We start from the raw sequence: 10611 nt of genomic DNA, 5'->3' as shown, positions 1-10611 counted from the left end.
TTGTCTTTCCTCTTGCTTATTTATGTGATAAACGATGACCAATCCTGAAAGAAAAAAAATAGCCACAATCTAGGTTCTTATATTTTCAATTTATTTAAAAAGATTTATTTATTTATTTATTTGAAATGCAGAGTTACAGAGAGGCAGAGGCAGAGAGAGAGAGAGAGAGAGAGAGAGGTCTTCCATCCGTTTGTTCACTCCCCAAATGGCTGCAATGGCTGGAGCTGTGCCGATCCGAAGCCAGGAGCCAGGAGCCAGGAGCTTCCTCCGGGTCTCCCACGTGGATGCAGGGGCCCAAGTACTTAAGCCATCTTTGGCTGCTTTCCCAGGCCATAGCAGAGAGCTGGATTGAAAGTGGAGCAACTGGGACTTGAGCTGTCGCCCATATGGGATGCCGATATTGTAGGTGGTGGCTTTACCCGCTACACCACAGCGCTGACCCCTCAATTTAGTTTTACTTATGCTTATTAGTATTCTCTAACTTCTCATCAATGAAGATATATTACTTGTGAGATTTAAAAAATATTTCCAAAAGCCTATAAAATTCTAGAAATTGTTTCACAAAGAGCCACTTGACCAGGTCCACACATGGCAAGCCTCTGGCAGAGCAAGGCTGGGAGAAGGGTTTCTCCCACAGGATCCTGGGCTCTGCTCCCGGGTATGTTGTCAGCCCCTGTTCCCTTGCCAAGATGTGGTCTGAGTGTGGAAGATCAGAGTGAGTGGCAGGAAGGTGGCTGAAGGTAGGTGTGGCCACAGCAAAACAGGACACAGGAGCCCTGGGTGGCAGGCGTGCAGCCTGAGGAGGCCCGGGAGGGGCACAGTCATGGGAACTTGCCCTCCCTGCAAATGGCAGCCCCTAGCCAGCCTTTCTCAAGGAAGCAGTTTCCCCTTCTACTTCAGACTGACCCAGAATCCTTAGCCCAGATCCTCCCGACTGCACTCATCTTGTCCCAGAGAGGCCCTGGGCGGTGTCACTCAGCTGACCACTAGCCACCAGCGGCTCTGCTTTCCCCTGGTTCCTGAAATCCAGGACAGCTGGCCGAAGTGCTGGAGGCGGCTTCCTACCATGCACCAAGAAGACAGAGGGGGAGGACGGAGGAAGTTACCTCAGTCCTGAGCCTGTAGTCCCCGGGGCCTTCCTTCCTGTCAAGCCCAACGGTCTCCAGACAGATTTCCTGTCTCCTTAGCCCCACCAGGAACCGGGGCTGCCCTCCAGGGCTGGCTGCAGGGGCTGGGTGACTGTTGGGGTGGCTCCTGGGGGCTGATTGGGTCATCATCACAGGGGTCTCCCGTGCAGCCCTCCCCCACTCGTCTTCTCCCCTAGGCACAATCCCATAGGCTGTTGGTTCTGTTCCTTTCAAAGGAACCACTTAACCAGATTTTCAGAGGGGTTAGCTGTGTGCACCTGCTGTGATGTGTGCACTTGCTGTGAACAGCACAGGTCTGGGTGCATACAACAGAGTGCCAAGTCCCAACACTGGGGACATGGCTGGAGCCCCATTTCCTGCCCCTCTGCTCTGTTGCAGGGGCTCCTTTCTGTGTACCACAGCCCCAGGAGGGGAGGAGAGAGCTCAGGCGCCAGCGGCAGACCTCCCTCCGCCCAGCCCCACCCCCAGCCTAGAGCACTTAAAAGCCCAGAGACAGCTGGGAGACACTGCCGACGTCAGGTGAACTGCAGAGGTGGGGTCTTGGCCGGGTGATGGCAGCTGGCAAGGGGTGGGGGTGCTGTGGACCCCTTACTCAAGCAGGCCTGGTTTCATCCACAGACAGGGCCCCCAGAAGTGGGGCTGGTGTGAAGCTGGGCACGAGGCGCCCAGGAGGCGAGAGCTGGTGGAACACTCTCAGGGCACTTACTGGGTTGTACAGATGAAGCTGCTCCTGGCCCTAGCAGGGATCCTGGCCATTGCGGCCTTGCCCTGGTCCTCTGATGGTGCCACTCCAGGTAATGGCTCAGAAAGGAGGCAGAGGTGGTGCTTGGGTGGGTGGGTGTGGGGGTGCTGAGTCCCAGAACTCGGGGCAGGCTTCCCTGGCACTGGGGCCTGACGGGGCCCTTTGTGCTCATTGCTAAGCTTGTGACCCCCGCTCTGGGCAGCTGTGCTGGGGGAGGTGGAGACCTCGGTGGTGCTGAGCTGCATGGAGGAGGCCAAGCGACTAGTGGACAAGGCCTACAAGGAGCGGCGGGAAAGGTGGGCACCCAGCACTGAGCTCAGGGCAAACTTGCGCCAGGCCTTGCAGAAGGGGAGCCCTCAGCGGGCAGTTTCTGGGGAGATGTGGGGCTGATGGGGAGGTGCTGGGCTCTGTTTATCTTTGTGCCTCTGGGAGTGAGAACATCTGTAAAATCACCCCTCTCACGACCTTGCCTCTGTCTGGGCGCTTATCTCTGTTTCTTTTTTCTTTTTTCTTTTTAAGATTTATTTATGTGAGAGGCAGAGACACAGGCAGAGAGACAGAGAGAGAGATGAGATGAAGAGAGGTCTTTCATCTATTGATTCACTTCCCAAATGTCTGCAACAGCTGCAGCTGAGCTAATCCAAAGCCAGGAGCTTCTCCCAGGTCTCCCACGTGGGTGCAGGGGCTCAAGGACTTGGGCCATCTTCCACTGATCTCCCAGGCCATAGCAGAGAGCTGCCAGGTCTCAAACTGGTGCCCACTTGGGATGCCAGCACTGCAGGGGGGAGGCTTTACCCGCTACACCCTACACCACAGCACTGGCCCCACTTATCTCCTTTTTATTAAGACAAAACAAAACAAAACAAAAACTCCTTTGGGGCTGGCATTGTGGCCCAGGAGTTAAGCTCCCACCTGCAGCACTGGCGTCCCATGCAAGAGCCTGTTCTAGTCCCGGCTACTCCATCCCGGATCCAGCTCCCTGCTAATGCACCTGTGAAAGCAGCAGAAGATGACTCAAGTGCTTGAGTCCCTGCTACCCACGAGGGAGACCCTGATGGGAGTTCCAGGCTCCTGGCTTCTGCCTGCCCAGGCCCAACCTTGTGCTGAGTGCCCATCCTGGCTGGGGCTCAGCTGAGCATTGCCGCACCCCTTCCGTGGTCCTCACTCCTTCCTTCTCTAAGCAGCATTAAGCAGCGGCTTCGCAAAGGCTCGGCCAGCCCCATGGACCTCCTGTCCTACTTCAAGCAGCCAGTGGCAGCCACCAGGACAGCTGTGAGGGCCGCTGACTATCTGCACGTGGCCTTGGGGCTGCTGGAGAGGAAGCTGCGGTCCCTGCTGCCAGGGCCCTTCAATGTCACTGGTACTGGGGCTCCTCCTACCGGGCACCTGCTCCACTAGGGACCCCTGCTAGTAACTGCCCATCTCCCGTGAGGTTCCCTAGCACCCCAGCCAGCACATCTCCCACTGGCCTCGCCCCAGAGCCCAGCGCTGCTCCCGTTGCCTGGCAGAAGGGAGCAGGGCGGCGCTCCCACACATGTCTTCCCGGGCAGACGTGCTGACACCTGCTCAGCTGAGAACGCTGTCCACGGCAAGCGGCTGCGCTTACCAGGACGTGGGGGTGACGTGCCCAGAGCAGGACAAGTACCGCACCATCACCGGGCACTGCAACAACAGGTGCGACCCCAGGGCGGCCGCCGAGGGTCCGGCCCGTGGCGCCACCTCTCGCCAGCGCGCTGTCCTCCCCCTGCAGACGCAGTCCCACACTGGGGGCCTCCAACCGGGCCTTTGTGCGCTGGCTGCCGGCCGAGTACGAGGACGGCTTCTCGATGCCCTACGGCTGGACGCCCGGAGTCAAACGCGGTGGCTTCGCGGTGCCGCTGGTGAGCGCCGGCGGGCGGCGGGCGGCGGGGGCACGGCCCGCGGGGACCAAGCGCCCCTGACGCCCTGTGTCCCGCAGACCCGCGCAGTCTCGAACGCGATCGTGCGCTTCCCCAACGAGCAGCTGACGATGGACCGTGAGCGCTCCATCATGTTCATGCAGTGGGGCCAGTTCCTCGACCACGACCTGGACTTCACGCCCGAGCCGGCCGCGCGGGTCTCCTTCATCACTGGCCTCAACTGCGAGACCAGCTGCCTGCAGCAGCCGCCCTGCTTCCCCCTCAAGGTGCTCACTGCTTGTCCCGCCCACGGCAGTCCATGCGGCCTGGAACAGGGGAGGTGGCCAGCCTTGCCTCTCCGTGTCCAGAATCAACGCCAGTCCTGTGGGACCTGCCTCCCTCCTTCGAGCTGGCCCGGGTCTGTTCGGCCCTAGCTGCCTGATTCTTAAGTGGTGGAGTGCCAGGCTCCTTCCCAATGCCCCTTCCGTGGGTGCCTTCCCAGGGAGGAGCCCTTCCTACCATGGCCACACTAGGAGTGGGAGGGTCTGGCTTGGGGGTGGGAGCAGGGCTGAGTGGGTGGTGGTTGAGATCCAGGCTCAAGAAGAAGGAAGAGGAGAGAGAGGGAAAGGGACAGGAGAATAGACAGGTAAGGGTCAAGGTAGAGGCAGAGACAGGGGGAAGGGCAGGGGTGGGGAGAGAGGAGAGAGAGAGATGGAGAGTGTGTAGAAAGGAGGAGAGGGAGGACCCAGAAGAGAGAGGGAGACTGGTAGCATTAGAGTTCGTGGGGAGGGGTGGAGGGCTGGCAGCGCCCGCAACCCTTCCCACCTGGGTGTTCCGGTTATCAGCGGGGGTGCTTTGCTCCTGGCGCCCAGGCCCCAGAGGCCTCTGTGCAGTTTGAGGGGGTGGGGCGGCCTCTCCTCTCCAGGGACCCTCTGTGTGGGAGCCCAGCCTCTCTCCTGTGCTGCAGATCCCGCCCAATGACCCCCGCATCAAGAACCAACGCGACTGCATCCCCTTCTTCCGCTCCTGTCCGGCCTGCACCGGAAGCAACATCACCATCCGCAACCAAATCAATGCGCTCACCTCCTTCGTGGACGCCAGCATGGTGTACGGCAGCGAGGATCCGCTGGCCGCCAAGCTGCGCAACCAGACCAACCAGCTGGGGCTGCTGGCTGTCAACCAGCGCTTCCGCGACAACGGCCGGGCCCTGCTGCCCTTCGACACCCTGCACGACGACCCCTGCCTCCTCACCAACCGCTCCGTGCGCATCCCCTGCTTCCTGGCAGGTCAGTTCTCCGGGGGTGGTGTGAGGGACCAGGACGTGACCCCTGCTGGAGCCACAGGGGCCCTGTTTGTGAGCATCTGAAGGTTTGTGTTTACAGAGAAGGTCCTCACCTGCTTCCTGATGTTAATCAGTTGCCTTGGTGACAAGTTGGTTGGAGCCAGAAAGGAAACAAGATAAGCCCCTCCCCCAACCTAAGAGAGACCCAGGGTTGGCTGCGGAGCCTCTCCATCTGTCTCTCTGTCTCTTTCTCCTCTGGTCTCTGGAAGAGAGGAGAGTTCAGTCGCCCTGGGACAGGGAGCTGACAGGACAAAGGGGAATGTGGCCCCCTCACCCTCCAGAATCACAACATGGCATGATGCAGTAGCCACATGTCCCGCGTGGTAGCCGATAACCCCATGGAGCTATTTTCGTTTTACTTCTTTGAATAATAACTCTGTTTCCCAGCTGCGCTAGCCACATGCTGGTGATCAGTGGCCCTGCTGGGCAGCGCAGCCATAGAACACTGTCGTCATCTGGGACAGTCCGTGGATGACACTGCTCCACCATGCCAGGAGGCCCTCCTGTCCACGTGTCACCCAAACCAAGAGAGGCTGGGATTCCAAACGCAGACAGCTAGCAGCTTGGGCGACACGGCTGGGGCAGCGGGCGGAAGTCTTCCTGTGTGTTTTCTTTCTTTTCTACCAAAAGGAAACTGAAGTTATTTTCACTTTATTTGAAGGGAAAGAGAGAGAGCGAGAGATCTTCCATCTGCTGATCATTTCCCCAAATGCCCCACAACCCCACAACAGCCAAAGCTGGGCCAGGCCAAAGCCAGGAGACTAGAAGGAACCCAAGTAGTTGAGCTGTCATCTGCTACCTCCCAGAATGAATATTAGCAGGAAGCTGGATTGGAAGCAGAGGAGCCAGGACTCAAACCAGGCCCCTGATATAGGATGTGGGTGTCCCGAGCAGCATCCTAACCACTGCACCAGACACCTGCCCCTCCTGGGTTGTGCGTGTTTGAGGGCGGCTTCTCAGAGGAGTGCAGATGGAGCCCCGTGTGGGAAGATGGGAGCAGAGCGGGAGCGCGGAGGAGATATTCCAGGCCTTGGCTGGCCAGGGAGTTTCAGTGGAGCAAATGTTTTCTGGGCTGGAGGTCTCAGAAGTGACAGGGACTCCTGTTTCCCTCAGGGGACACCCGCGCCAGCGAGATGCCTGAGCTCACGTCCATGCACACCCTCTTTGTGCGGGAGCATAACCGGTTGGCCACCCAGCTCAAGCGCCTGAACCCCCGCTGGAGTGGAGAGAAGCTCTACCAGGAAGCCCGGAAGATCGTGGGGGCCATGGTGCAGGTAGGCCACGTCCCCAGCACCCAGCTGACTCGGGATCCCACTGCCTCTGCAGCGTCCTGGCGCTCTGACCTGGGGCAAACCACTTACCTCCCGAGCTCTGGCCTCTTCATCGTGGTGCTGTGAGGACGTGTACAAAAACACCCGGCAGACACAACGCACCCGACAGAGGCAGCTCCGTCAGCGTCTTCCACCACATAGCAGCGGCTCAGGAAATGCTTGCCCCTTCTCTCTCTCCTTGTCACTCTTGGCTCCTCCTCCCTATCCCCTCTTCCCTTTGGCGCTGTCATCACCCACCCAACCCCCAACCTCATGTATCCCAGGAGCAGTGCTCTGATGCTCCAGTGTCCTCAAGTGCTCCCCAAGGTGCGCGTGTGCGCACACACACACACACACACACACACACATGCATTTGGAGACTCTGCAGGGGGACAGAACTGCAGGTGCTGAGGGTGAGTTTTTGACTCACACGGAGAACTCAAGTGAGATTCCTTTCAGCCTCAGAGAGAATTCAAGTGGGCTCTAGAGTGAGACTGTCCCACAGCCTCCCTTTGCACAGGGGGTAGCCCTGTGTTCTTCCTGCCTCCCCTCCTTCCACAAACCTGTGCTGAGCGCCCCCATAGGCCTTGCTGGGCACTGTGAAGAGTTTCAACAACTCCCATTCCCCTGCTCTCATAGGAGGAATGAAATGCCAGTCATCCAAGGGCAAGGGAGGGGCTGCCATCACCAACAAAGTGCTTTGTCATTTGCTCCCCTAAGGTGGAGGGCAATACAATTATCCCAATGTACATTTGGGGAGCTGGGGCTCAGTGGTTAATAACTGGCCGGAGGACACACAGCCAGTAAGCAGTGGGGCTCTGCGCATGCCCATCAGTGCTGCTCTGTTAGGTTTAGATCTGGAACTGCGGGAGGTGACCGTAGATGGACGTCGGCGGGGGGGACCCCCAAGGTCAGGTCAGGCCATTGCACATGACTTTTCTCCAGATCATCACTTACAGGGACTACCTGCCCCTAGTGCTGGGGCCAAGAGCCATGAGGAAGTACCTGCCCAGGTACCGAGGCTACAATGACTCTGTGGACCCACGCATCGCCAACGTGTTCACGAACGCCTTCCGCTATGGCCACACCCTCATCCAGCCCTTCACATTCCGCCTGGACCACAAGTACCGGCCCACGGGGCCCAACTCCCGTGTCCCACTCAGCACAGTGTTTTTTGCCACTTGGAGGGTAGTGCTGGAAGGTGAGCAGATTTAGGCCAGGAGATGCGGGCTGGCAGCTGAGGGCGGGTGGGCATGGCTGCCAGCAGATGGAGATGGGAAAAACTTTTCTTTCCATCTTTGGGGTAGACGCTGACTTTTCACTTGCAGTTCCCCCTGCCTCTGTCTCTGGATCTGATAATAAGGAGTGGGGGTGGAAATGGCTCTCAGGGAGAGCTGGAACCTCCCTGAGTGGTGGCTCTCCGTGACCCAGGAGGCCAGGAAGCCTTGCACGTCTGAGTGGCAGTCGGTCGTCGGAGACCTGGGCCCCTGCAATTGTGTGGTGCCACCTTGGCGCCCGGTGTTGTGTGTGTCCAGCCCTCTTCTCCAGTCTCCCTGGCCCCACCTGGAGTTGTCCTGCCTCTAACCTGAGCTCTGGTCCTGAGCTGGACCCTGCCCCTCCCCTTGCTCCTTCTGCCCCAGGCGGCATTGACCCCATCCTCCGGGGCCTCATGGCCACCCCTGCCAAGCTCAATCGCCAGAATCAAATCGCGGTGGACGAGATCCGGGAGCGGTTGTTTAAGCAGGTCATGAGGATCGGGCTGGACCTGCCTGCTCTGAATATGCAGCGGAGCAGGGACCATGGCCTTCCAGGTGAGAGCTGCCACCTGCTAGGTAACCCCTAACTCCCTGCCCTCTTCAGTGCCTCCTACCGCCCACAACTCCCTCTGCCACCCTCAGCCCCAGCCCTTTGCCAGGCCCCTACCATTCCCTGGGGCCATGTACTCCATTGCTAGCTCCTCTTGGCCTCCTTTGCATGCTGAAATCCCCAAACTTGCATCATCAGCGTGACAGCATAGCTACAGCCTGAAACTCTGTCTCCATCATCATCATCACCTCACTTTGCTTTGTTGTACATGAGCTCTGAGGAGGAAGAGATTATTATCACCTCCACCCTACTGATGAGCTGACTGAGGCTTGGAGAAATTCGGAACCTCGCCAGGGGCTCCTGCCAAGTCTGCAATGGGAGCTGGGTCAGCTCCCAGCTCTGGGGGTTCAGGGCTCCCTCTGTCCATGGCCTTGGTAGCCAGGAAAGTGGGTTTTCTGGGTTGATGGCATGCACGAGGATCTTATCTGCCACCCCCAGTGAGCTCCCAACCTGGACCTACCCCAAGTTACCTCCCCTTGCCCACACAGGGTACAACGCCTGGAGGCGCTTCTGTGGGCTCCCACAGCCCAGCACAGTGGGTGAGCTGGGCACGGTGCTGAAGAACCTGGACCTGGCGAGAAAGCTGATGGCGCAGTATGGCACGCCCAACAACATCGATATCTGGATAGGGGGCGTGACCGAGCCCCTGCAACCCGGAGGCCGCGTGGGCCCGCTCCTCGCCTGCATCATCGGCACCCAGTTCAGGAAGCTTCGGGATGGTGATCGGTGAGGAGGTGGCAGAGGCAGCCGGGCCTGCTGTGATGTGTGTGTGCACAGTGTAGTGTGTGTGTGTGTGTGGGGGGGGGGGTTGGCTGTGGCCTGTCTTCCCATCTCAAGAAGGCCTGGAAGGAGTCAGGGATTTTTCTGTGTGTTCTAAAGGGTCTCCAGGTCATGTGCCCTGAACCTGTTGGGGGTGTAGCAGGAGGTGCCCTGGTTGTGCAGGAAGGCAGAAGGCATGCCGCCTTGCTACGTGTTCTCAGGGTTCACTGTGTACCCACAGAGAGAGCTGTCAGTCGCTATTGAAGTCCCACCCTAGCTCATTCATCGAGGTCCTCATGCCTCCACCTCTGTGTCTTCAGGCCAAGGGGCGTGAAGAGCCCTGGGCTGCCCGTGTGCCTGCAGCTCCTCTGTGGCCAGGGCAGAGTCTGCCGTGTCCCTCTGACATCCCAGGCGGAGCTGGAGCTGGCTGGCACCTCCCAGCCATGAGGTGCTCAGGTGCAATGTCTGCGGTGCTCCCCGCACAGGTTTTGGTGGCAGAACAGGGGCGTGTTCAGCACGCAGCAGCAGCGGGCCTTGGCCAAGGTCTCCTTGCCCCGCATCATCTGCGACAACACAGGCATCACCACCGTGTCCAAGAACAACATCTTCATGTCCAACTCCTTCCCCCGGGACTTTGTCAACTGCAGCTCTCTGCCTGTTTTGGACCTGGCTTCCTGGAGGGAGAGGGCCTAGAGACCGGGTAAGGGGGTGCCGCAGTGAGGGGGGTACCTGGGCTGGCCGCTCTGGAGCACAGAGATCCCCCTCCCCAGATGAGCCTGCCCTGTTCTAGGGGCCACCTGTGACATAGAGCGATGAGTGCTCGTTCATTCCTGGGGGTGTGTGTGTGTATGCATGTGTGTGCACACTGTGCGTAAATGGGCAGTTCATGCCCATGTGGCCCGTGAACACAGGCAGTGTTTTATGTGCTGTGCATGTGTGCCATTCATGAGTGTGTGCTTGCTGTGTACAGGAGCCTTGAGTATACAGAAGGCAGCAAAGCAGACTGGGGAGGAGCACAGCCCAGGAGCTGGACTGCCTGGGTTTCAATCACGCCCACCTTGCTCTACCTTGCTAAGCCTGAAGGTCTCTGAACCTCTGCAAATAATAACGGTTATGGCTCCATTTGTAGCCATTGAGCACCTACTGTGTGCCGGACACTGGGCAAGGCCTGGAAACACACGGAGGCAAGGGGGGTCTCCGTGGCAGCCAGCGGGGTCTCGCTGGCAGCCTCCAGGCACTCATCCTGGGCTGTGTCCTGGGGAGCAGAATGACCAGCGACTCCCAGAGTGAACCCCTTGCAGTGGGGCTGTGGGGTGGAACCAGGGGCCAGGGCCAGCCAGGCTTAGCCCACTGCTCCCGTTGCCCTTGCTTACCCTGCTGTCCTGCTTATTCACAGGGTCTACCTGGAGGGCACCTGGGGCCCATGGTCCTTCTGTACCATTTGTACCTAATGCTTACGATAATAAAGCACCGCCCATCGGCTCTCAGTTCTGTCCCTGTCTGCAAAGGGCTGGCACCTCAGCAGGAGAGGGGACAAAACCCTGTCCTGTGGGGGGGGGTAGGAGAC

At 59.0% G+C, this 10611-nt stretch overlaps 1 protein-coding gene across 1 annotated transcript; it reads left to right on the top strand.

The window, feature by feature from the left end:
• The first annotated feature begins 1769 nt into the window (after window positions 1-1769).
• Window positions 1770-10528, top strand: MPO (myeloperoxidase). The gene is made up of 13 exons (XM_017349087.3): window positions 1770-1942; window positions 2093-2186; window positions 3075-3250; window positions 3441-3564; window positions 3641-3770; window positions 3848-4054; window positions 4735-5053; window positions 6223-6383; window positions 7365-7620; window positions 8060-8230; window positions 8774-9011; window positions 9530-9744; window positions 10441-10528. Exons 1-12 carry the CDS (start codon window positions 1867-1869, stop codon window positions 9735-9737), a joined length of 2160 nt encoding a protein of 719 aa, XP_017204576.3. The 5' UTR covers window positions 1770-1866; the 3' UTR covers window positions 9738-9744; window positions 10441-10528.
• Window positions 10529-10611: the final 83 nt, after the last annotated feature.

Source organism: Oryctolagus cuniculus, chromosome 17 (genome assembly GCF_964237555.1).
Source record: "Oryctolagus cuniculus chromosome 17, mOryCun1.1, whole genome shotgun sequence".
In the NCBI taxonomy this organism is placed as follows: Eukaryota; Metazoa; Chordata; class Mammalia; order Lagomorpha; family Leporidae; genus Oryctolagus; species Oryctolagus cuniculus.
Note: the sequence above shows the minus strand (reverse complement) of the source record. Positions and strands in the feature narration are given on the sequence as shown.

Coding starts and splice junctions, on each gene's coding strand:
- MPO (XM_017349087.3), top strand. CDS start 1,867: ATGAAGCTGCTCCTGGCCCTAGCAGGGATCCTGGCCATTGCGGCCTTG. Junction 1,943..2,092: donor CTCTGATGGTGCCACTCCAG/GTAATGGCTCAG, acceptor CGCTCTGGGCAG/CTGTGCTGGGGGAGGTGGAG. Junction 8,231..8,773: donor CAGGGACCATGGCCTTCCAG/GTGAGAGCTGCC, acceptor TTGCCCACACAG/GGTACAACGCCTGGAGGCGC.